The 26,025-nt window shown below is 38.6% G+C and overlaps 1 protein-coding gene and 1 long non-coding RNA gene across 3 annotated transcripts; one reads left to right on the top strand and one right to left on the bottom strand.

Moving 5' to 3' along the window:
- Positions 1 to 126: 126 nt before the first annotated feature.
- Positions 127 to 25,919, bottom strand: LOC149740966 (uncharacterized). 2 transcript variants are annotated; one of them, XM_089872474.1, is made up of 42 exons: positions 22,870 to 25,919; positions 22,514 to 22,689; positions 21,439 to 21,556; positions 20,996 to 21,175; positions 20,709 to 20,885; positions 20,295 to 20,423; positions 19,837 to 19,965; positions 19,390 to 19,557; positions 18,762 to 18,912; positions 18,311 to 18,518; positions 17,976 to 18,061; positions 17,889 to 17,921; positions 17,600 to 17,647; positions 16,631 to 16,670; positions 16,520 to 16,576; positions 16,135 to 16,172; positions 15,967 to 16,034; positions 15,460 to 15,733; positions 10,476 to 10,787; positions 9,902 to 10,106; positions 9,537 to 9,621; positions 9,088 to 9,195; positions 8,625 to 8,706; positions 8,295 to 8,519; positions 8,009 to 8,116; positions 7,441 to 7,725; positions 7,211 to 7,330; positions 6,764 to 7,068; positions 6,133 to 6,271; positions 5,419 to 5,539; positions 5,077 to 5,170; positions 4,640 to 4,778; positions 4,080 to 4,229; positions 3,797 to 3,827; positions 3,448 to 3,517; positions 2,884 to 3,083; positions 2,335 to 2,446; positions 1,813 to 1,927; positions 1,294 to 1,377; positions 770 to 831; positions 566 to 716; positions 127 to 497 (listed from the first exon to the last, which is right to left on the bottom strand). In XM_089872474.1, the coding sequence occupies exons 1-42, from the start codon at positions 22,897 to 22,899 to the stop codon at positions 391 to 393; spliced, it is 5,520 nt and encodes a 1,839-aa protein (XP_089728600.1). In that variant the 5' UTR covers positions 22,900 to 25,919; the 3' UTR covers positions 127 to 390. The 2 variants fall into 2 exon arrangements, with proteins under 2 accessions (XP_089728600.1, XP_089728601.1); XM_089872475.1 differs by having other exon boundaries at positions 20,295 to 20,417; positions 22,870 to 25,918.
- Positions 14,467 to 15,200, top strand: LOC149740967 (uncharacterized). The gene is made up of 2 exons (XR_016384417.1): positions 14,467 to 14,608; positions 14,698 to 15,200. It is a non-coding gene; the product is annotated as an uncharacterized LOC149740967 (long non-coding RNA).
- Positions 25,920 to 26,025: the final 106 nt, after the last annotated feature.

Raw genomic sequence — 26,025 nt, 5'->3', positions numbered from 1 at the left:
TATGAAACAGAACGCCCGTGGTATAACGACTGTCGCTACCCCGCCATGCGAGGATAAATAAGTTACATTCATTCATATTTGTTTTGAAATGAGTGAATGAATTCACATACAAAAGTAATAACGTCATTATTTGAAAGAAATTTATTTTTCACAATTTTTCGCGATTTTAAAACAAACAACTAAAAATCACGAGATCACCGACGCGCCGATTCTCCGTGTGACGTCAGAGAAGGTTACGCCATATTTTATGACGTCACAAACGTTGTGACGTCATGGTATGATTGTTGTAATATACATTATAAACAGCAGCCGAGCGATTTCGGCCAAAGTTGGCTCATCACCCCGGATGTTGTAAAAGTCCGTTTATGACGTTGTTAGCTGACACAATGGTTACTGTGACGTAATAGCTTCAGATAGAAGTTTGTGAATTGAATCGACGTCGCTTTTGACCGAAGCCAACCCATCGAGGCGTGACGGGATCTTTCCTTTTTCAATTTCTATGGGTGGAAGGGTCAAAGTTGAGTTTCGCGGCCCATCCAACTTATTCCCATGTTAGGGTAATAACCTGTGACGTAGTCTTCCAGCTGGCTCGTCCGTTTGCTCAATACTGACTCCATGTGGTCGATATGTGCAAGTATGTTGCCACGACAACGAGCAGCGACGACGTCATTCTCCGTAGCGACGTCGCTCGATGACGTCATTTGACCTCGTGTGACCTTTGATTGATTTAATAATTTACGTAATTAGCGAAAGTGAATTATCCACTTACCTCAATCGGTCGCCAGAGGGCGCTCTTGTCCGTCGATTCCGATTCGAGATTACCGGATTCAACTGAATAATAATGGTTGTTACGTCATAATTAAATTAAACATAACATAAGTTTTAATAAACTAACATAAAAATACCAAAGTTTTATTGATATAGGAACGATAACACATAACAAAGCAAGCAATTCTGTGTCGTGTTAAGTTCAGGGGGTTCTAACAATAAGACAATGTCATTCATCTGTTTGAACATTTATGTCTTCGAATACGACAGCGAAGATCAAATCAATTTCAACAACGAATGAAAAGGAATCCACAGCAAAACAACAGTCGTGAAAACACGCCACGCATAAAATCTACCAAAGAAAAAAGTGTCAAATAATAAAAATGGCTGAACCCAACATACAATAAACTTACATTGAGTTGTATTTAATTAAACATTATAACTAGTTGCTGTATTAGTTGTTAAACACAATTATTATGGTGTTGAAAATAATTTGTTTATAACAATATGACATCATTCCATTACCTTCACTTTCCTTTACTCCCTCTACTTTTTTCTCTGTCACAACTTTTTGTTTTTTTTCTTCTATAGTTTTTGAATCTTTTAAATCTGTGGCAAAAATGAAATTATTAGGTTGAGATCGTTGGTCTGTGGGCATATGAGTGGTAACTATAAATACATTTTTCACAATTCTATATAGGTGAGGTCCTACAGTGAGGCACGCCATGGGACCTGGGATTTAGACCAGAGTTGGCCCATTACCCCAACATTGTATATGCACATTCTATTCCATTACCCCAACAACATAAAATATGGGCATAAACAGGTCTTGAATATATGATATAGGTGCTAACGGTATTCCATTTTACCCCGAATTCCCATCTTACCCCACAATCCTATCTTACCCCATATCCCATCTTAACCCACAATCATATATCCTATCTTACCCCCATATCCCATTGAACCCCGCAATCCCATCTTACCCCCATATCCTATTTTACCCCACAATCCCATCTTACCCCACATAACCTACACAACACTCACCCCATAACTTAAGCATAGGATGCACCGATGTTGGGTCCGCGATGATAATTTGTTGCCGAATCCCACGAAGAGCTTCCTTTACGCTCATTACCTCGTCTACCAACGCATGGGTGGCCTGTGGAGGGGGTGGGGGTTAGTTGGGAAGAGGTTAGGGGGTTTGTGTTGTAACTGTGGGGTAATGGGTTCAAGGCTCGTTGCTGTTACCATTGTGGATGTATGTGGCCTTGGGCAAGATACTTAATTTAAATAGCTTCAACCCAGTGGTCACTAATGAGTTGTTTAAATGGTCAGACATATATAAAATACAATCACCCACAAAGTTACATACATGGTAACTCGTAAGCGGGCACGAGGTGTATAAAACAGAACACCAGTGTTGTTAACAAATTGCATTTAACTAAAGCAGTTGGAATTTTAATGAAATATTTGAAACAATTTATTCCAAGAACCCAAACAATAATACAATCCCATTGTTGGTTTATAAACATGCTGTCCGCAAGTGTTTATGATGTCATAATGTACCTCCATGAAGTTCTGGAATTTCTTTTGTTCTGTTGTCGCTTCATTGTTGTTGGTTATGGTGGGGGGAATTCCCTTAACCAGGAATTCGTTGTTAAAGAGAAATTTCTGCGACCTGTGTAATATAATGTTGTAGGGAAGATAATGGTGTTTGGTTGAGTGACGTAATGTGCTTGCTTTTAACCCAGAGGTTATGGGTTTGAGGCTTAATGCTGCTACTGTTGTGGACGTATGTGTTTTGGGCAAGACAATTCACAGCAATTGCTTTAACCCAGTGGTCACTAATGGGTTGTCCAAATTATCAGCCATACAGAAAATAATCACCCACAAAATTACATACGTGGTAACTTGTAAGCGGGCACGAGGTGTATGAAACAGAACACCCGTGTTATAACGACTGTCGTTGCCCCGCTATGCGAGGATAAATAAGTTACATACGTGGTAACTTGTAAGCGGGCACGAGGTGTATGAAACAGAACACTTGTGTTATAACGACTGTCATTGCCGATCTACACAAGAATAAACAAATAATATCCACTATAACCCACCCACCTTCTCACACCTGGTGGATCCTTACATACTTTACAAACATAGTTGACGGGTGGAACCTCATTGTTAGGAGAGATACCTTCACACAACGCATGTTGCCATGTGAGGCAACCTTCACACTGGATCATGAACCCTCCTTCTACCTCAGCACCACATCCACACCTAACAACATCTTCGTTCACCAGCTCTTTCTCAGCTTTATCCTGGGGGGTGTTTGGTTAAACATGGAATGTACTATAGTGGGAAGCATGCCTTGAACCCAGAGGTTACGGGTTCAGGGTTTAATGCTGCTACCATTGTGTTCTTTTGGGGAAGATTGTAGTGGTTTCTCTAAGCACTTGCAAGCAGACACAAGTGTATGCAACATAACACCCGTATGTAACTTTGTGCGTGATTGTTTTTATGTATGGCTGATAATTTGGACAACCCATTAGTGACCACTGGGTTGGAGCAATTACTGTTTCGTTTAAGGATACATACGCCCACAATGGTAGCAGCATCAAGCCTTGAACCCGGTACCATTCGTTACAGAGCAAACACACAAATGTTCCACCCCCCACAACTAACCTGTACTTCCACAGCAGCAACTTTTTGATCATCGGATGATTTAGCATCGCTACCAGATCTTCCATCCACCCTGCGTAACAGTGGGGTTAAACTTGTTTGTTTCCGATGCCATTGGCTGCCATAATTTTAAACATATGTTTTTTTACTGCCGGCAGTGTGAGGCAGGCAGGTGAATCTGGAATTTATTTACTTCGCCGGTTGCGTAACGGCTGGTTTCATATTAATGCATGTTGTTTACGAGTTTCAACAATTGTTCTATTTCCTATCCTACCATCCCTCTGCTGTGTTTTATTACTTCTGTTATAGAATAAATTTCTTTAAAGAATAAACGAGCCACCCAAGAACATACTTTTGCTTTTCCCAACTTTCCACGGAAGTTTCTGCAAAACAAACAAAGAGGGTTACCATCAATGTAAGGCAACAACAACCATGATATAATTCATAAATAAAGAATTGACTTAAGTTAGAAGAGATTTATGATTTAATGCCAAATTTGAGGCCATTGTTTCTAAAAAATGGGTAATGGGCCAACTCTGGATTAAATCCCAGGACTTGACAAGGACCTCACCCATATAGAATAGACATCAGCAAACTTTAAACCACAACTATTATTTCAATCGTTACCAACCTACCTTCATCATGCAGAAGATCTTGTTGCATTCGTAGAATCTCAATCACCGGCTTCCCACCGCGGCTCTTCGGCTCCGTGGTGCCGCGGCTCTTAACTTCCATAGCATCATGAGACTTGTGGTAATCCGCTGACACCCGACGCTTGACGCTCACTATAAATATTTGGGAACAATATATCAACTGTTACTGCTGGGTTAAACTGAAAGGTAGATAATACAGATGCTAATAGGCATTTGGGGGCGTATGTGTCCTTGTGCAAGACACTTTAACAGGTATTGCTCCAACGCAGTGGTCACTAATGTGTTGTAGCACCCTGGGTGTTGATGTAATGGGCCAACTCGGGCCTAACTCACATGACGTGTTCATTTATAATAGACTAACTGTTGTTGATGTTTCAAAGCCACTTATTTATCCATCACACATGAGTGGTGATTTAGTTAAAACAAATCAAAATCTTTTTTCTCTTCTTTCGATACCTTTCTCTTAGAAGGAAATACAGTAACCCAACATTCAACATAAACTCATATTGAGTTTTATTTTAAACAAGTTTAGATTCTTTTACCTTCTTTCTCGTCTTTCGAAGCCTTCCTCTTCGGAGGGCTCCCGTCTCTCAGTTTGTATCTTTTGTGGTGGAAATGTTTCTGATGTTGTTTCAACGATCCTTGGTTTCGGAAGATCTTTGAACATCCAGGTACTTTGCACTGGGGTAAGATGGTACATGGGAAAGATGGTACATGGGGGTAATATGGTAAATGAGGCAAAATGGTACATGAGATAAGATGGTACATGGGGTAAGATGGTACACCGGGTAAGACGGTACATGGGGTCAGATAGAAGGGCCTGGGGTTAGATTTCACCTCAACTTTGGAAACAGGGGTGACATCATATGTTTAAATCACCTTTAACCTTACTTTTATAAGTCATAGCATATGTTACGGAACCCTATTTTTACCTAAGCCAGGTTCAATATATCCATTATAACATTACACACCAACATACTTTGATAGTTTTGCTTTCATCCTCATTATCATTAGTAGTTGTAACAACTGATGTTGGTATTGTTCCTTTGCTGATGTTTACTTCTGGTCTAACACTGTGGGGGAAGATGCAGGTGAAATATCATGTTTTCTAATTTTTTAACAACACCATTCTTTTAGAGTAGTGAAGATTTGATTATATAATTCTGTAAACATTATTTGTTTAATCTACAAAATGGAACAAGAATAAAAACACGAACAATCTCGCCCACACTACTATTAGACTTACTTAAGTAAAAACATTTAATTCAACCGAAATCGAAAAACATATATAACAATTAAACATGATGACATCACTCTTGACCTTTCTTTGACCTTCGGCCTTCCCCTTTTTTCCTTCGGTATCGCCGTTGAATCCCAAGCTTTCACCATTTCCTTACGAACACGGTTTGTCATCCCGTCGTAATATTGTACAGTGTATTGACCTGGGTGTATGATGTCTATGTTTAATATATGGTGTCTATGTTTAATATATGGTGTCTATGTTTAATATATGGTGTCTATGTTTAATATATGATGTCTATGTTTAATATATGATGTCTATGTTTAATATATGGTGTCTATGTTTAATATATGGTGTCTATGTTTAATATATGGTGTCTATGTTTAATATATGGTGTCTATGTTTAATATATGGTGTCTATGTTCAATATATGGTGTCTATGTTTAATATATATTGTGTCTATGTTTATTATATGGTGTCTATGAACTTATAAGCGGGCACAATGTGTATGAAACAGAACACCCGTGTTATGACGACTGTTGTTGCCCGGTTACCCAAGAATAAACAAGTTCCTTTCATTCATCCATGCTCTTATACAAGATACCAGTTCACCCATAAAGTTACAAACTATATAAGAAACATGATGCTGATACGTGATTGAGATACAAAATGCACTATAATAGTGACTGACTTAAAATAACTGGCAACATTAGGACCAGCAGAATGCCACCTCTACACACTAATATACAAGACACGCACCATTACCATGCTACTATATATGATACGCCTACGTACCATCGTCATGCACAGCAAGTATAGTCCCGGGGTAACTTCTACAATCTTTCCATCGCGCCAACACTGAACTTCCTTTCGTAAACGTTCCTATAACGGGGGAATCCCCTTGTTTCGATGCTCCATCTTTATTTACCTCGCTCTGTGATGTCATAATGGTATCATTGTTTAGCACAGTGGTTAGCGCTATGTGATATAAGTTTGGGGTGAATTGCTCCAACCCAGTGGTTACTAATGTGTTGTAGCACCCTTGGTGTTGAGGTGATGGGCCAACTCTGGTCTGAATCCCAGGTCCCATGGCATGCCTCACTGTAGGACCTCAACCATATAGAATAGAATGTGCATATACAATGTTGGGGTAATGGGCCAACTCTGGCTTAAATCCCAGGTTCCATGGTGTGCCTTACTGTAGGACCTCACCCATATAGAATAGAATATGCATATACAATGTTGGGGTAATGGGCCAACCCCGGTCTAAATCCCAGGTCCCATGACTTGCCTCACTGTAGGACCTCACCCATATAACAGAACATATATATATTGTAACAACGACTGTCGTTGCCTTGCCATGTAATGATAAGTTACATGCACATTAACAGTGTTACGAGGTATATTAGGAATTTATTTATTTTACCTTTTTCTTTTCAGGCGTCACTGCTTTATTCTGATTGGTCCCTGTATTCTGTGAATCAATCTGATTGGTTGGTTCAACCACTGCTGACTTCTCATTGGTCGATACAGGCTCCCCTGCATCCTGATTGGTCGGTTTATCTTTCCCTTTGACCTGATTGGTCGTTGAAACAGCTGCTGTCGCCTGATTGGTTGTTTGAGTAGAAGGAGCCGCCTGATTGGTTGTTGAAACAGGTGGTTTCCACGGTGATAACCAATTATGTTTCACGACTTTCTTACGGTTGTCGAAATATTTGATTAAATAATGATCTGTAATAAAGTGGGGGGATGTTGATTACGCAAACATAAACTAAACCATTTATGTTGGGGTAATGGGCCAACTCTGGTGTCCACAAAAAAAACCTCACAAATACAGAATACACCATAATAATCCACACAATCAAATACAAACCTAGATCCTTCTGCTTGATAACGGTAGCCGGGTAAAACTTGCGATCCGTCCACCGGCACAACACTTGTTCACCCGCTCGATATTTTACTCGCTCCACTGGAGCAAGGTATAATACTGTTTCTATGGAAATCATTAAAATTAATGAGTGAAGCAATTAATGAGTGAGGGACTTTTTTGCTGTTAATTTTTTTTTTTAATAAATATTAAAAATTATAAGATATCTATCTTACCACTTATTTTGTTCGTCTTGCTCCGCGTCCCGAGATCTGTCGCAACCAGTGCTGGTCCCTCATGCTCCCTGCCCAGCTTACCGGGGCTCGACTCCGAGGCACGTCGAACTTTTTCCGACGGTTTCCGTGGCAATGATTTCGGACGATTGTCCTCGGACTGATGGCGGGGCTTCTTGTGGGTGGATGGGGTTGGGGGTAACTGGGGGACTTCCCCCGTATAAGGACGAAGAAAATCTTCTTTAACGATTTTAACATGGCCGTCAAAGTATCTGATCTTGTATGTGTCTGTGGGCAACATAGATATATTATATTTATAATCTGTGCAAATACAGCAATAAAGATCATATTAACTAAAAAAAGAGAAGGGCAGCAGAATGAGAGTAAAAAACTTTAACATAATTTTTTTTTATCTTTTCAAATACGATAGCAAAGATCAAATTAATTAAAACAACAAAGAGAAGGAAATTAGCAGCAAAATGACATTAGTTTAAAAAAATTTGCTTCTTCATAACCATCTTTGCATTATGATGTAATAATAACACAACAACAATAACCATTATGACATCACCTTCGGCGAAACATTGCAGAATCTTAGCGAAATATAATCGGCAATCGACCCACTTGGCCAGGACCGTCTCCCCTTTCATGAAGCAATGTTTTTGTTTCGATGGTTTATCTGGCCAACAAATGTTTGAAGGTTAATTAAAAAATTAAAAAAAAAGAAGTTAATTTTAGTGTTTTTGGTTTATTTTTAAAAAAATTGTTTTATTTTTAAATAAAAAAATCAAAAATCGAGTTGTTGAAAACATTTTTAAACATGTTTATTATTTTAACTTGACTAGCTTTAAGTTCACCTGTTTGTGGCTTGTCTTGGCTTTCCTGGGGTGTTGGGGGTTTCCCCTCAACAGTGGGTGAGGGTTGGGGTACAGGAGGGGTGGGGGTAAGTTGGGCCGGTTGGGCTGGGGCAAGTTGGGTGGGGGCAGCGGGGCGATCAGGGATAGTAGTTTGCTTTGGTTGATCAGTTTCAACAGGGGGAACATAAAGCAGGGGTTTCGATAGTTTGCGCTTGTTACGTTTTTCTGAAAAATATATTTTTTTGACTTTTTATTTTTTTTCATTTAAATATTGTTGTTTGCTTTATTTTACATTTAAAAAATCAAAAAATCTTTATTATAATGTTGTACCTTTGCTTTCCTGTTTCTTAATGAAGGTCGTAACTTCCTCATCTGAGGTTGGTGTGTAGATCTTCGTCAGCTCAAAACACATCTAGAGGATATGTTAGTTCTGGTCATTATTTTAGTTTTACTGTTGTTTAAATTAAAAAAAACAACTGGTTGGATTTTATATTTTTACAGACACATGTTATTTATTCTATTTACAGTGTACGGTAATACAATGGGTGGTGGGGTGAACAAAAATTGTTCCAACCTTCTTCTTACACTTTAGCTCGTGGTCCAAGCGACCCCTGGTTTGTCGCTTAAACACAGCTTTGATAATAACTTGTGCACCGTAAGGCAAGTAACCGCTCTCAAATAAGAGTTAATAAAAACATTTAAACTTAAAAATGACTAGCAAAGACATAGAGGGTCAAATCAGAAGTCCTTGGTTGGAAACCGAGTCATTCAAAAACAACAACTTTTACTTTACCTTAATATTAGAAGGTGTGAATATCTTCAAACATTCCGATTTAAAAACTTCCTGAAACTTTTCCACTGGTACCATTTGGTTGGTTCGTTCCTTCAAGAATTTGCTGATCTAAAGATGACTCGGGGTTAATATAAGATATTTATGTTGCATAGAAATAACAGTCGAGCACCGTGGTGGTCAGGCTATCACCTCAAAACCGAAGGATACCAGGTTCGAAGCTCAACGCTGCTACAATTATAAGCATATATATTTGTTGACAAGACACCAGACGACAATTGCTCCAACCTAATGGTCACTAATGGATTGTCCAAATTGTCGGCAATACATAAAAAAATCACCCACAAAGTTACATACGTGGTAACTTGTACGCCGGCATGAGGTGTATGAAACAGAACACCAATGTGAAAACAACCCCAATAATGCCCCCCCACACAATCCCCCAAACCCACCACCGTCTTCTTCCACTGCAACCTTAATCTTCCAAATAATTTTTGATCCGGATGTTGAAGAAAGCAAGCACCGGCTGGCAGGAATCTAAAGATCCAAGTTTGAATGTTAGGAAAAGATTTTCTAATAGATTAAAAATAATACAGCAAATAACAATTGACAAAAACAACCTTTAGAGCGACCAACTGCGCTGTGAGTCTAATAAACCCTCCTGCGTTACATAATCTATTACAGCGTTGCAATCACAGAAATACAATATGTTGACAAAACTAAACTTAGGTGAGGATTTAAAGTTGAAAATATAATACATCACCCTCTATGCCCCAGTTACCCCCCATTCCCTTATATAACACCCCCAACCACCAACCTATATAATATGATCTTATTATCGCGAGCAAACTTCAATAGATTATGGTTGATCTGTTCCACACTAAGATCCATGAGGAGGGCAACCGGTCGATGATGTGGAATCTTCTTGATGAAGATCTCCCGCATCCAATGGAAGATCACATCCGAGTCAACAACGCCTTGTTTACGGAATCCCATTGTTTCCGTCAGCTTGTCACTATCGCCTGTGTGATGTCATAATGACATTTTAATATTTAATATTTGGTAGCACAACTTAATGACCACTGGGTTTTTGACATTAAGTGTCTCGCCGAAAGACACATAAGCTTATTATTATAAAGCGTCGAACCCGATACCCTTTGGTTACAATGCAAATGTATTAATAATTAAGTTAATTATGACAATCTGTTTGCATCATTGAGGACGCATATGTGTCTTTGGGTAAGACACTTAACGGCAATTACAGATAATAAGTTAAAATGCACAAAATTAAAAACACTTAACACTAAACGGTTTAACTTGAATTGATCATATAAAAATAACCCCAAACTTTTATCCAAGACATTTAAAATCGAGGATAAACAAGTTTTTACCTGGCATAAGATGGAACGGTTCGAACACTGAGCCATCAGCCCCAATGCAAGTCAGGATAGAAATCTTATTTTTAGCAGCGGAGACATTAAGTTTCACCCCTCCCCTTGTAAAAGTAACGTCGTGCATGAACTTCGGGGTCGCATCGAATACAGTTTGATCGCAGTAGTAGACAGCATTCGGCACGACGTCTGTTACCCGTAACGTGCAGATCCATCGCATCAACCATTCGTCGAATCCCTCGCGATCGAATCGGAAACGAGCGAGGGGTTTCTTACGACCGGGGAAGATCTCGGGGTGACGCTCGAGGAATTCTGGGGAAGCGTTGATAAGATAAAAGTTTAGCAAAAGTTTTTACTCTTGGTGGGGAAACAACAGTCGTTATAAGAACTTTGGGAAAATGTTTCGTTGGTGGATTTCTGGGGGAGATTCGGGGGAAGAGGGGTTGAATAAAGGAATGCTTAATATAATTTGTTTACCCTTTTGGCAATGCCAGTTGTCGAGACCTTGTTTATTTAAAATAAACTTAGGCTTTATTTAACATAACGTAACTACGACCTTAAACAAATAGAATATTAGATATAGATTAAAATAACAACGGAAATGATATCACTAAACTCAGTAAGCTAATTCAAACAGTAACACTGCAACTGAAAGACGGGAGTTAAAACAAATGGTGAAACGTGGCGACAAAAGAAGGAACACCCGAAAGTAATTATTAGCGGCGCGCGCCGCACACAGTGTTGCCGTTTGTGGAATGCTTCACATTCTTCCCCACAAAATTTTGTTTTAACAAATTACAATACAATACAATACAAATTACAGGATTAATACGCGGTTTAAAACCCGTAGCGCTGGGGTTCTTTTCTTTGCCGTGTCGATCGACGTAATGGCACCTCGTACGTCGTTTCGTTGCTGGGTTCGATGATTTCAGATCTTTCACTGTCACCGGTTTGTTCATTGGCGGTCCCTTCCTGAGTTTCGAATCGTTCACTCGTTACATGTTCATTTCTGTCCGGATCCGTTGGCTCAATGCTGGGGTACGGGGCGAGGTCAGAAGTTGAAACAGTCGTTTCCCGTCCATCCGGATGTCTTATGTTCGCGTATGTAGGGTTGGCGTCCAACAACTCGACCTGGTCACATAGCGGATCACCCTTCGTTCTTACGAATCTTCGCAAAAGCACAGGACCTTTTGTCAGCAACCATGTGGGTAGCGTTGTCCCTGTCATTGAACGTCTGGAAAAATTAAAAAAACGTTCGTGTGGAGTTTCATTGGTGGCTAGGCACACCAAAGACCGAATGGCATGAAGCGCCTGGGGTAAGACTTCCTCCCACTGTTCCTCGGCCATAAGTTTCCCGTGCAGAAGTAGTTTAACAGTTCTCCAAATGGTTTGATTGACGCGTTCGCATTGAGAATTACCTTGAGGGTGATATGGTGTAGATTTGCTGGTTGCAATCCCACGCTCCGTCAGAAAAACTTTCACTTCATGGCTGATGAACGACAATCCACGATCCGAATGTACGTAAGCTGGAAAGCCAAATAAACAAAATAAATTCGTGAGACACTGTATGACAACTGCGGAAGTCATTCTTTTACAAGGAAATACAAACGGGAAGCGGCTATACTCATCGACGATGATAAGTAAATAGCTATTGCGACCTTTGACAGGTCCTTTAAAATCCATGCTCAATCTCTCCCATGGTCTCATTGCTTTAATCAGATTCCGAGAAGCTGGTTTGTAGAACCTTGGCTTAACTTCTGCGCACGTTTTACATTGCCGACAAATAATCTTAGCTTCTTCACTAGAGAAGGGAAGATTACGAGTTTTAATAAAGTGGTACAATCTTGAAAAACCTGGATGCCCTAGATTATTGTGCAGCGTTTGGAGTTCCTTCAAATCACGATTAAGAGCATTCACTCGGGACAGCGCATCTGGGACGAAGTTATCACGTCCCGGTCTATGAACTATGTCATAGGCGAACTGACTCAGCTCTAATCGCCACATTAGAATTTTGGAGTTTTTTATTTTACCCCGGTTTCTTTGGTCGAACATAAACGAAATAGACCTCTGGTCCGTAACCAACGTAAAAGATTTACCTTTAAGAAAATGTGACCATTTCCGAACCGCTTCTACCACCGCCGTCGCCTCTTTCTCGATCGCGGGATAGTTCCGTTCACACGTGTTTAGAGTTCGAGACATGTACGCCACTGGGCGCCCGGATTGGGAAAGAACTGCAGCAATTGCGTAATCCGATGCGTCCGTTTCGACTTGTAGGGGCTCTTCACTTCTAATGGCTCCTAAGCTTGCAGCCGCCAGCTCTGTTTTTAAGGTTTCAAAACAAACAAGTGCATCTTTTGTTAGTGGAAACTTCTTTATACAAAGTAAAGGTTGTATTTTGTGTGAGAACCTCGAGATCCATTTCGCATAATAAGCAAACATACCTTGAATACGTTTCAACTCTCGGGGTGTATCTGGTGGCGGTAGATTTAGGAGAGGGCGTAGGCGTTCCGGATCAGGACGTGCATCACCGTAAGAGATCCGGTAGCCGAGAAAGTCAATACTGGTCATTCGAAGTTTGGACTTCTCTTCATTGATGGTTAGATTATGCCTTTTCGCAGCCACTAACAATTTCTTTAAATTTCTATCATGCTCCTCCAATGTCTCTCCTGTAACAGTTATGTCATCCAAATACGCATATACCTTATTTAAATGATTGTCTTGTATGAATCGATTTATTATTCGTTGAAACGCAGATACTCCATTTGTGACCCCAAAAGGTAGGCGTTTGTACTGATATAACTGACCTTCTGCTTCAAAGGCGGTGAAGGGTCGATCTGAGTCTTTCAACGGGATTTGGTGATACGCAGATCTCAGATCCAAGGAGGAGTAAACCTTATCTTGAGCCACCTTGTTAACTATGGACTCGATTGATGGCAAGGGATAGGCGTCTAGCTCTGTAAATACATTCACCGTTTGTGAATAATCAATTACCATCCTTGGTTTCTTTGATCCCTCGCGAGCCACCAGAACCTGTGCTCTCCATGGTGAATTGGATGGTTCAATAATTTCCTCTTCAAGCAACCGTTTCACCTCATGGCTGATGAATCCTAGATCCTCCTTACTATATCGACGTGATCGGGTTACCAGCGGTTTCCAGTTTGGCCGCATGTGCCTAAAGAGGTCAGGAGGGTCTACTTTTGCAGCCAAAAGACCTAACACTGCTTTTTGGAGAGGAGGGATCGTCAGAGGACGTCGCGGGCCATTCATTTTAAAAATAACTTCAGAATGCCGACACATAAAATTGTGACCCAAGATAATATCCGCGCACAAACCGTCTAGTACCTGGAATGGAACGTTTGTGTAATCACGTCCCAACAAAGAGATTGAAGCCGATGCCCTTCCTTGAGTTGTAGCTGATAGTCCATTTGTGGCCATGCCGATAACCGCAGACGACTTTTCTACACGTAAATTGAGTCGGTGAGCTACTTTTTTGTTCAAGAAATTATCGGAGGCACCGGAATCGAGGAGAACTTTAATGGATTGACCTTTCACAATCGCATCTACCACGGCGGGACCAAGGCAATCTGGCGCCCCAGCTACTAATGAAGGAGTTTGCATTACAGCAAGATATGGCTGATCCTCATCTTGCTTATCCATAGCCATCATCCTAACTCGGTTCCCATATCGTGCACTTCGGCATGCTCTAGAGAAATGTCCGCGTCTTCCACATTTAAAACAGTCTTCATTTCTGGCGGGACAATTGGTCCGACTATGCGCAAAACCACCGCAAAAGATACATTTACCTCGGACCTGCTGTCGACATACAGTTTCTTCGTATTGGTGCTGTGGGGCAGATCGTTTTGGTCCGTGTTGGTGCTGTGGGGCAGATGCAGCAAAAGACGGCGTGGGTGCGGCGTTTCGTCCCATAGATGTGGAATACTTCTGCGCACGGTCCAGACTATCCGCAAGTTCAAACGCTTTCATCAAGTCCAAGGAATCTACCTCCAGTAAACGCTGTCGGATGACAGAAGAAGAAAGTCCGTTAATAAAGGCATCTCGAGTCAGTTCCTCCCGATACTGATTGGCTTCTACTGCAGTGAATTCGCATTGTCTTGAGAGCGACTTTAATTCTTGTATGTATTCCGGAATACTTTCTTCAGGCGATTGTTGCCTACTGAGAAGCAAATAGCGCGAATATATATTGTTTTTCTTTTTGATGTAGACACTTCGGAGGGTTCGGATAATCTCTTCATAGGATTCTGCTTCTTCAACATACGGATAGACATCGGGCGACAAACAACTTATGACTATCCGCTTCTTGTTAATCGCCGAGGAAGAACTTTGACTTTCACTTAGCGATGATATGAAATCTTCAACCGTCCGTAACCAAAACTTAAAAACTTTAGCTGCATCTACTGACGAGGGTTCCACCGACAACTCCTTTGGTCGAAGTATCTTTTGATCCATTTGTTATGTTAAATAAATTGTCGAGACCTTGTTTATTTAAAATAAACTTAGGCTTTATTTAACATAACGTAACTACGACCTTAAACAAATAGAATATTAGATATAGATTAAAATAACAACGGAAATGATATCACTAAACTCAGTAAGCTAATTCAAACAGTAACACTGCAACTGAAAGACGGGAGTTAAAACAAATGGTGAAACGTGGCGACAAAAGAAGGAACACCCGAAAGTAATTATTAGCGGCGCGCGCCGCACACAGTGTTGCCGTTTGTGGAATGCTTCACACCAGTTGTTGTCCCGTGTTCAATTTCTTTGGTAAAGATGGTTCGGCAAATATACAGTTGATATATTGTACATGGCTATTTGTTGCGTTATGAATAACTCGACCAAATATCAAATGAATACCGAGGTTTAAGCAAGGCATTAGTAAATTTACTTGCATTAAAAAAACAACCAGGGATTTAAGCCAAAGTTGCCCACCGCCCCCAACTTTTACAACAACACGCCTACTCACCACTCAGCCAAGTAGTTGAAGGAAAATTAACCGTCCCCATATTTGTGAATAACACAAGCTTCCTTTGTTGCGTAAGAATCGCCTTTATTTGTTCAGCGATATGTTGATCGGTGATGGGCCAACCATAGTCCGTCATATCATGGATCCAATTGATGACATTCTCTTCATCACTATGGGTAAGGAGATGGGGGTCAGATAACCCCGATACTACCCCATTATGGTGTAATAATGCCTCTCGTAGCTCGACAGGGTCGATGCTCATCTCTTCTGCCACCTAGAGGACAGAATGGATGAAATGATTCCTCCCCATCTTGATATAATGTGAGCTTGGATGAGAAAATCAAAAGCCAATAAACATAAGTCGAAAAATGCCCCCAAAAAAATTATTAAAAAAAAAGTCTTTGAAAAAATACATCTAAAATAGGCCAAAAAACAACAAATAAAAAGGGAAAATGTTTTAGGTCTAAAATATTGTGTTTGAAAACCACAGAATGTTTATGCATGTACCTCCATAATGGTTCGGCCTCCATTGAGAACTTTTTCCACGCCGTCCTTGTGTTTTGGTTCAATTTCAACTGTAAACAAAACAATATGTTAAACATAGAAACAATATATTGAACATAGAAACAAAATAATAAAAATAGAAATATTATAAGAAACATAGAAACAACATACCTGTTTCCCCGGCAAGTGAAGTTTCTTTCATCGTTGATCTAATAATAAATAATTAATTAATTATGACATCATAAATAAGAACATATATCTTCTTTATCTCTTCGAAAACGATAGCGAAGATCAAATAATTAAATCAACGAAGAGAATGAAATTAGCAACAAAACGACAGTCGTTAAAACACGCTATTGATAAAAAACTACCTGAGAAAAAATGTCAAATAAAAAATGTGGCTGCTAAACCTAACATACAATATAATTTATATTGAATTGATGAAACAGCAGAAGCAACTTAACCCAACATACAAACAACTCATATTGAGGTGAATTTAATTAAAACAATAATATTATAATTAATTATTAAAATATTTAAATATTAACAAACTTACTTGGTTTGTTCCATCATCACAACATTTTCTTCCGGTTGTTTCTCCAAACCTTCAACTCTATGAACAAACAACGGTTACTGTTATGTCATAATGCATATTATGACAACTTACAACTCAGATTTTTCTTCCGGCACCGGTTTCACTGTGATTTCTATTAAAAAGATTGAAATAATTGAATGAATGTAACTTATTTATCCTCGCATGGCGGGGCAACAACAGTCGTTATAACACAGGTGTTCTGTTTCATACACCTCGTGCTCGCTTACAAGTTACCCTGTATGTAACTTATTTATCCTCGCATGGCGGGACAGCGACAGTCGTTATAACACGGGTGTTCTGTTTCATACACCACGTGCCCGCTTACGAGTTACCACGTATGTAACTTATTTATCCTCGCATGGCGGGGCAACGACAGTTGTTATAACACGGGTGTTCTGTTTCATACACCTCGTGCCCGCTTACAAGTTACCCTGTATGTAACTTATTTATCCTCGCATGGCGGGACAGCGACAGTCGTTATAACACAGGTGTTCTGTTTCATACACCTCGTGCTCGCTTACAAGTTACCCTGTATGTAACTTATTTATCCTCGCATGGCGGGACAGCGACAGTCGTTATAACACGGGTGTTCTGTTTCATACACCACGTGCCCGCTTACGAGTTACCACGTATGTAACTTATTTATCCTCGCATGGCGGGGCAACGACAGTTGTTATAACACGGGTGTTCTGTTTCATACACCTCGTGCCCGCTTATGAGTTACCACGTATGTAACTTATTTATCCTCGCATGGCGGGACAACGAGAGTCGTTATAACACGGGTGTTCTATTTCATACACCTCATGCTCGCTTACGAGTTACCATGTATATAAATGTGACCTATTTATCCTTGTGTGGCAAGACACAAGTCAACAATAGTTGTTATAACACGGGTGTTCTGTTTCATACACCTCATGCTCGCTTACAAGTTACCACGTATTTAACTTTATGGGTGATTGCTGTAGTGTACGACTGACAATTTGGACAACCCATTAGTTACAGGGTTGTAAACAAACATCAAACATCATGCTCACTACCAACCTTTACTTGGCTTCATCTTTTTCTTTGGTTTCTTTGAGTTCTTGTGATCTGTATAGAATATGAGATATTTTACTACATACATTACCTCTCAATACATTCACCAAGAACTTGTTATCTCACAATAAAATTAACATCACTTCAAATTAAACCTCGGCTTTCACCTGACTTTATCGGGGTAAGCGGGTAACCTTTGGTTTTAATGAAATTTACGATAATTTTCACGATAGAGGAACAAATTGGTATGTTTAATATAAGATATCCATGGCCTATATAAGATATCTATGCTCACCTCTCGCCTTCCTTCCAGCTTTGACTTCTTCCTCTGCAAAATAAACAACGTTAGTTTGAAACAATCCACATTATGACATCATAATACCATCGATAACGAGCGGGGAATCCGAATCGTCGCTCGCTGTCGTTGTCCACTCGGGGTCTCCTTTCATCTCCGGTGGTTTCGATAAACTGGAATGTAAGTTGATGATGTCATAATGATATTACCAACCAAGCATGACATCAACAACCACCCATGACATCATCAACCACTCATGACATCATCAACCAAGCATGACATCATCAACCACACATGACATCATCAACCACACATGACATCATCAACCACACATGACATCATCAACCACCTATGACATCATCCATAACAATCGATCCAAACACCCAACTCCCATCCTCACGTAAAATAAACTTCCCACCCACCTTGTGCTGGTTGTCACCGATGTTGTCGTTGTCGTTTCCATCGTCGTAACCGCCTTGTCCAACAAACTTCCCGATATTTTATCTATCCTCGCTCGTTTGGCGTGGAATACTTTAGGGGGGGTTGTGGGTAACGGGGGGTTAGGGGTCGAGGGGGTTTCCTGGATCTTACGCTTCCTGTTGCGACGGTCGCTTGAAATTTCCACGGATTCTGAAATGATTAAAAGGTTGTGTTTGATTGACAGAATATGTTTGATTAACAGGTGGTATTTGATTGACAGGCAATACTAAACAAAAATAGAAACAATCTTATATTAATGAATTTACTATGTGACAGATGTAATAGAGTGGCTTTACAGCAACATATGATTGACAGGTTGTGTTCGATTGACAGGTTGTGTTTGATTGACAGGATATGTTTGATTGGCAGGCTGTGTTTGATTGACAGCCCTACCTTTCCTTGCAGCACTCCTACGTTCCCTATCATTAGCGGACGTTCGATATCTCCTCCCCTCCCCTACTTCATGTTGGGGCGACGTGGGTTCTGTGTGCTTCGTTTCGATCGACGCTAGATACGCACGTTGTGCTTCTTTCATTGCTTCCTCCTGCCGTATATTGTTTCTATTTAGGCTTTGTATTAAAGGCTATTACAAAAGTACAATGGTTGGAAACGGGCTTTATGCAAGAGGATATAGGGTCGAGGTTTGACGCTGCTATAGTGGGCGTATGTGTCCTTGGGCAAGATACTTAACAGTAGTGACTCAAACCCAGTGGTCACTAAAGGGTTTCCAAATTGCTAGTCATGCAGAAAACAATTACCCACAAAATTGAATACGTTGTAATTTGTAAGCGGGCACGAGGTGTATGAAACAGAACACGCGTGTTATAACGACTGTCGTTACCCCGCCATGCGAGGATAAATAAGTTACATTAATTCATTACTAATCGATATACCCCATTAATAATAATCCCCCCTGTGTAAAAATAATCAAACAGTCATCAAAAACAAAACTAATAAAAACAAATAAAATTACGACTTTTTCCTGTAAACCTATACAACCCCACAGTTATCATCATCTCACCTTTTCCTTTTCACTCATGGGTTTTAGTAGATTCGGTCGTAGCAACTTCTTCAACCCATCAAAGAACATCACGACGTATGACCCCGATCCCTTCACCCCTATAACGGTGCCGGGGTAAAACTTGCCGTCTGTCCATTGCGATAGTACGTCGTCGCCGACGTTGAATTTCTGGGGTAATACAACAAATACGTCGATGTTAGGGGTCCTTGAGTTTGGCACCAAAATTATAAAACAATTGTGGACTTGTCTGCACTTCATTAATCAGTAAACATTACAACCAATAAATTAGATTTGTTTCATGGAATTGTGTCTAACTACCCCTGCCTCCCCTGTGTTTATATAAGTTTGTCGCATATACACCCCCACCCTTAAAATACATGCATACCCAGCGATACACCCCAATAACCCCACCAACCCCACAATCCCCCCCAACCCAACAACACCCACCTTAACTTCCACCTTCTTCACCACTTGTACCAACCCCCTCAACAATTCACTCCCCACAGGGAAGATCGTATCGAATCTCTTGCCCCACCCGTTGAAATGTACGAGCACCTCACCCTTGTCTTTGTCAACCTACAAAGTTGGAATTCATTATTTAAAACATTGGGGTAATGGACCAACTTTTGCACAAACTATTTTTACGTTTTCCCAAAAAAGAAAAACGAAACCCAACAATTTCGTTAATCGCATTTCGAAATTCAACGCTTTTTAAAACATTGGGGTAATAAGTGACTTTGGTTTAATCCCGGGCACATGGCGTGCCCTGCTGTAGAACCTCACCCAAACAGAATAGAAGGGGAATAATGGGCCAACTCTGGTCACAACATGGCAAGCACAGAATGTTATTTAAGAAGAAAACACAATAAAAACCAACACAAAAAAAATATTTAAAACTCACGAACCTCAATGATCTTTGCTTTATACCATTTTCCACAATCCTTGGCTTGAACGTTCTCACCCACTTCATACTTAATGGGGGCTGGGGGTTCAGAGGGGGTTTCTGGTTCAATGGCTTTGGGGGGGTCCTGTGGCTCAATGGAAGGGTTAGTACTTGTACTAAAACTCACAAACTTACTATGATTAAAATAACATTATTTCTCAGACAACGTTATACTTTCTGGTGTCCTATTAGATAAGTAAAAGAAATCTTCTGGCAATGATTAATTTTTTCGAGTGCAGCATAAACTGGTAATGTCTCACTACAAGAAATGGTAAAATAAAAAAGCCACATATTCTCTTTCATGCAACCTTTATAACCGAGGTTATATTCCAATAAATGCACCACCAAACCACTAAATCCAAACATTTCGTCTTACCGCATCTTTTTTCTTTTCTTTTGTCGATTTCTTGACACCTGACGACTCAGCGATTATTTTCACGTCGTCCATAACTCCTGAGTCATCTTTCGATTTATTGATTGAAACTTTCTTCGTTGATTTTTTCTTTCCCTCTTCAACCGTCTTTGATCTTTTGTGCAAAACTTTCATTCTTACCTAAACATAGATATAACATTTCATTTGGGGGAAGGTTATTTTATTTGAGTGGCAGGCAATGACAGTCGCTATAACACGGGAGTTCCGTTTTTCCCTACTACCCTACGCACCTTAGCAGCAAGGTCCTCACTCCCTGATGATGATTCGACCGCTTTCTTTGCTTTCTTAACAACAGCGTTCGGACCAACAAGCCGGGGTTTTTGGGGCGAAACTTCACCCTCGTAAACAAAATCTTCAGAACTTTTAGATTTTACGGAGGGTGGGGGTGGTTTGTCTACTGCTGATAGTTCCTGGGGGAAAAAAACAATTTATTTAATAAAAGATAAATAAGTTTTATTTATTCTGTTGTTTTGCAAATTTTTTAGAAAAAATAATATATAGCTTATATTTTAAAATCATTTAATTTATTTCTGGGATAAAATTATTTAATTCATTTTTTGGTACACTTAAATTTCTATATATAAGATCCAAAACTGAAGCATGCCAAGGGCATAATATTTAGGTCAGAGTTGCCAGTAAGACCCCCCCCCATGTTGAACAACATAACACTTACTTGCAGCAGTTCATCCAACATTACATCGGAAACCACAGGGAATTCTTTGTACGGTAAAGTCTTGAAGTTTTTATAAGCGGCCACCACTGATTGGTTGCGCTCAAAGAAACGTTGTTGCCTAAAATAAAAAATTAAATTTCAATGCCAAAACACTCACTATATAACTTGTGTAAAGAAAATCAATTTTAATCTCACAGAATTTTTTCCATGTCTTTTAATTTACTAAAATAAAACTTATATTCAATGCTACAATACTTACTACAAAACTTAAGCAAAGAAAATAAATCCAATGACCCTTTTTTTATAACGTTGGTTTTGAAACATTTTGGTAAAAATATATTTTGGGAATAAATATATTAAGATTAAATAGTGGGTGGCAAGTTAATGTAAATATTCTTTCAATGCCTCAATACCATATTAAATTAAAAAAAAACATCAAAGAATAAACAAGTTTATATTAAACAAATGCTTCTGGGAACAATATTTATAGCAAAATGCTGATTTTGACCAAGATTGTAAAAAGTGCCACCGTGAATTTCGAATGCCAATTATGGCACTGACAACTTATAAAATGAACAAAGTATTTGTTGTTTTATATATTTGCTTAGATATTTGTTATGCATGCAGTTTCATATGATCCTTGCAGTGTTATAACTATCAAATCAAGATTATAAATGAGCACCCTGGGTGTTGGGGTAGTGGGTTAACTGTGGACCTCACCCATTAAGATTGGATAATGGGTTTAAACCTCACTTACACCAACACATACATGCAGTAAAAAATATGCCAAGCAGCACTATGCTAAAATAATACTTAGTGCATAGGCGCCAAACCAGGGGTGGCAGGGTGGACAGGTCTCCCCCAGAAGTTTCTGCACTGAATTAATCAGTAAACATTACAACCAATAAGTTAGATTTGTTTCACAGGATTGTGTGTTTGACTATTCCTGCCTCCCCTGTGTTTTTAAAGTTCGGCGCCTATGCCAGTATATACTGCATAAAGAGTAGGGTTTCAAATCCTAAATGTATGAATAATTGAAAATAAAAAATATGCCACAACAACAATCATTATTCACCAGAACGAGCTTGGTCTGTTATCCTTTGCTCGAGTCATTCTTGGATATTTTTCTAAATGTTTTTTCAAACAATCAAACAGCAAACTTTGCGGGATCCGATAATTTTTGCTCCAACTTTCAACCATAAACTTCCCGATAACAAGTTCCTCTTCCGTGCTGAACATTTTAACAGAACGCTGAAAACAAGAAAAATTATGTTAAATTGTTTCCATATTTTTTTTATTTAATAAAAAACCAAAGAAATATGTAACAACTTTTATAGATAAAACAGTTTTAATAAATATACATATATATGTATATGAATACATTAAAGTACTTATTTAGCAGAATTAGTTTATTAATTACTTTTTACCAACCTTGATAGCAGGGGTGCTTGGGCCTGCCATTTCCACATAAAAATCTTATATTTTAAATCTTACTCTGAAACATATATAAAAAACTGTGTAAAATTTGGTTGTATAAAATATCCTGCATCTAAATGGGGAACTGAAAATTGCACTAAAAACCATATGTAATACATATTAGGACTATTGTATGTAAAAAGTAAAAACATTAGCAAATATAAAACATCTATTTCCTATGCTATGTCTATACTGCTATAAAATATAATTGACACAACTTTTAAAAATATGCAAGTAATTCCAAAACTATCTCACATGCCTATATCTAGGTACAGAATCCTGCTGCTAGCTTCTAGAATGCAATATTAATGAAATAATTACTTCCTAAATCACCCAAAGTATTACCAGTAGTATAGTAGCACTTTTTATGAAAAAATATTTACATTACAAGTTGTAAAAGAGCAAAATATGGTTTGAAACACAACAGCAATACAAGGCACTCCTACCATGTTCAAGCATGCTACACAATACAATGGGGAGAGAAAATACAGGAAAAACAAATTTGCCTTTTTCATAAATTCTCTCACATCAAGGTCAAGTTAAAAAGAATTAGTTTATTTATTATGTATTACAAAGCAACAACTAAAATATTTTGCACAATAAAAATAATGCTCCTGTCAACTTTAATAAAAAATTACAATGTCTGCCCCATCCTAAGTTACCACACAAGTTACAATGATAGTAATACTGGTGCAGTGTACAACACCCAGCATATAGATTATATTTTTATAAGTTGTGACAGGTTTCCTATAACAGCACAACAGCACATTACAACACTGTTATTTTGTCCCCATAAATGAATGCATTTTTAACCATTTCTCCCACTATTGTCATAAAATATACATTTTACACAAAATGAAGTTTACCACACGAAAGTATTGACCACTAATAACTGGGCACGTAATCCACTTTTCACAACCGCTAAAAATATCAATAGGAATAAAAACACAGATTGTGGAAAAGTAATTTAACTTTTTGATCAGATTTGATGATATCGCGCACGTTTAACCTGTCATCAGATTTAAAAAAATCTTTATTGTTAAAATTGGGAATATTTCTCAGCTTTCTAAACCTTTTCAGTCCACTCATTGAATGGTACCTTACAGTGCACAACCAACTCAGATAATGGTGTATTTCCTTATATTTAGTGATAGAGTAATTAATATAAAACCCACATATTGCCCAATGTATATTACTGCACTGTTTTTAAAGTAGAAACCATGAAGCGAATAAATATTATTCCAATATTTTTCTATTTATTTGAGGAGTTTTGTTTTTTTTCATTCTATTAAACCATTAAGTTAAATGGGATTTGTGTTTGATATATATAAAGCAAAAAATAATCACCTACAAAGTTACATAACATATATAGTAACTGGTAAATAGTCATGAGGTGTATGAAACAAAACACCCGTAATATAATGACTGTTATTGCCCCGCCATTAGAGGATAAATAAGTTACATACGTGGTAACATGTAAGCGGGCACGGGGTGTATAAAACAGAACACCCGTGTTATAACAGCGGTCGTTGTCCCGGCATGCGAAGATAAATAAGTTACATACGTGGTAACTTGTAAGCAAGCATGAGGTCTAAAAAACAGAACACCCGTGTTATAATGACTGTGGGCCTGGCATCTTAAGATAAAAATATTAATGTATTTTTTCACTATCTCTATTTTGATGTCGTTTTTTAATAACGTTTTATAGTAAGATCACCATGGATTAATTAATGCTATGTAATGCGAGCAAAACCCATGGTGTGCCATGTCGCGGGACCTCACCCACATAGAATAGAAAGCGAGCAAATTACCTAACTGCGTCATTGCATGCTACAGATTGGAAATGTTGAATTAATTTAAAAAGTACCGGTACAAAATAAATTCTCATTATAAAATAATTTATAAACAACAGATTTGTGCTACTAAAAAAACAATGTACTTCAAACATAGAATTCACATTTAATAATATTTTAACAAAGACACCGATTTATAATATGAAATGTGTTTCTTTTTATACAACAGATACGTGTCCTTGGGCAAAACACGTAATGGCTATTGCTCCAACCCAGTGGTCACTAATGGATTGTCTTAATGGTCAGTCTCATAGAAAATTAATCACCCATAAAGTTACATATATGGTAACTTGTAAGCTGGCACAAGGTGTATGAAACAAAACACCCGTGTTACAATGACTGCCTTTTCGCGATAATCACATTCATTTATTCTCAAATAGTATTGTGTTGCAGTGATGACTGAACATCAACACTTAAAACATATTAAGAAGAGAATTAGCAGCAAAAAACGACAAGGGTTAAATCATGTACTGGTAAAAGGTACTTAAGCAAATGGTCAAATAAAAGCGTTGTTGGTGGTACAAATGCTACAATTTTTGTGTTAACAAATAAACATTGTATTTGGTAACTAAGGTAGTATAAACAATTCTGTAAATTTGTGGAAAATGAGAAGGAGGGGGTAGTTGTGACCCCCTGCAACCCTGTGTATTTTGATTATGTGCGCCTATACGTCACAAACCAGATTTAATAGCAACCACAACAGCGTTTGCTGTTTTAACAATTTATATTGTTCAAAAATTGTCCATATACAAAAAATGTGTTTTCATCAAACAAAACATGTTTTTGGAACGTTGTGTTTCATATATATGTTTGCAGTGATGTCATCTCTTCGTAGTATCGTAATGGATCGTTGACACAGGATTATATACGTCACAATACTTCATTCTTACGTCTGAATTATAACACTAATTCTAGATTTACAAACTAGAACTTTTAGTCACGTGGTATTAATTTGACGTAACTTTGAGTAAATATTTGCGATTATTACGTAACAAACCGCATTACAGCCTCAATACGCCTTCACGTAACAAAAAACATTCTAGTTTATCAACGCTTTACGTGTTTACGACTTACGCAAATAGTCAAGTTAAATTTTACAAAATCGCGCTTCACACATATATATTTAAACCTAAAACGTTTTATTATCAAAAATATAGATTTTGATTTGATATAACACTTCAAAACGCGCTAGATATATCTTATCAACGTTAGAATATTCATAGTTAACGTGGGCGTGTTTATATACTGACTCTGCTTA

The sequence above is a fragment of the Ciona robusta genome, chromosome 2, assembly GCF_009617815.1.
Source record: "Ciona robusta chromosome 2, ASM961781v2".
NCBI classification, from domain to species: Eukaryota; Metazoa; Chordata; class Ascidiacea; order Phlebobranchia; family Cionidae; genus Ciona; species Ciona robusta.
Note: the sequence above shows the minus strand (reverse complement) of the source record. Positions and strands in the feature narration are given on the sequence as shown.

Coding starts and splice junctions, on each gene's coding strand:
- LOC149740966 (XM_089872474.1), bottom strand. CDS start 22,899: ATGGCAGGCCCAAGCACCCCTGCTATCAAG. Junction 10,788..15,459: donor TTCAACTACTTGGCTGAGTG/GTGAGTAGGCGT, acceptor ACGCTTCCCCAG/AATTCCTCGAGCGTCACCCC. Junction 7,069..7,210: donor TATCAAGCAGAAGGATCTAG/GTTTGTATTTGA, acceptor ACTTTATTACAG/ATCATTATTTAATCAAATAT.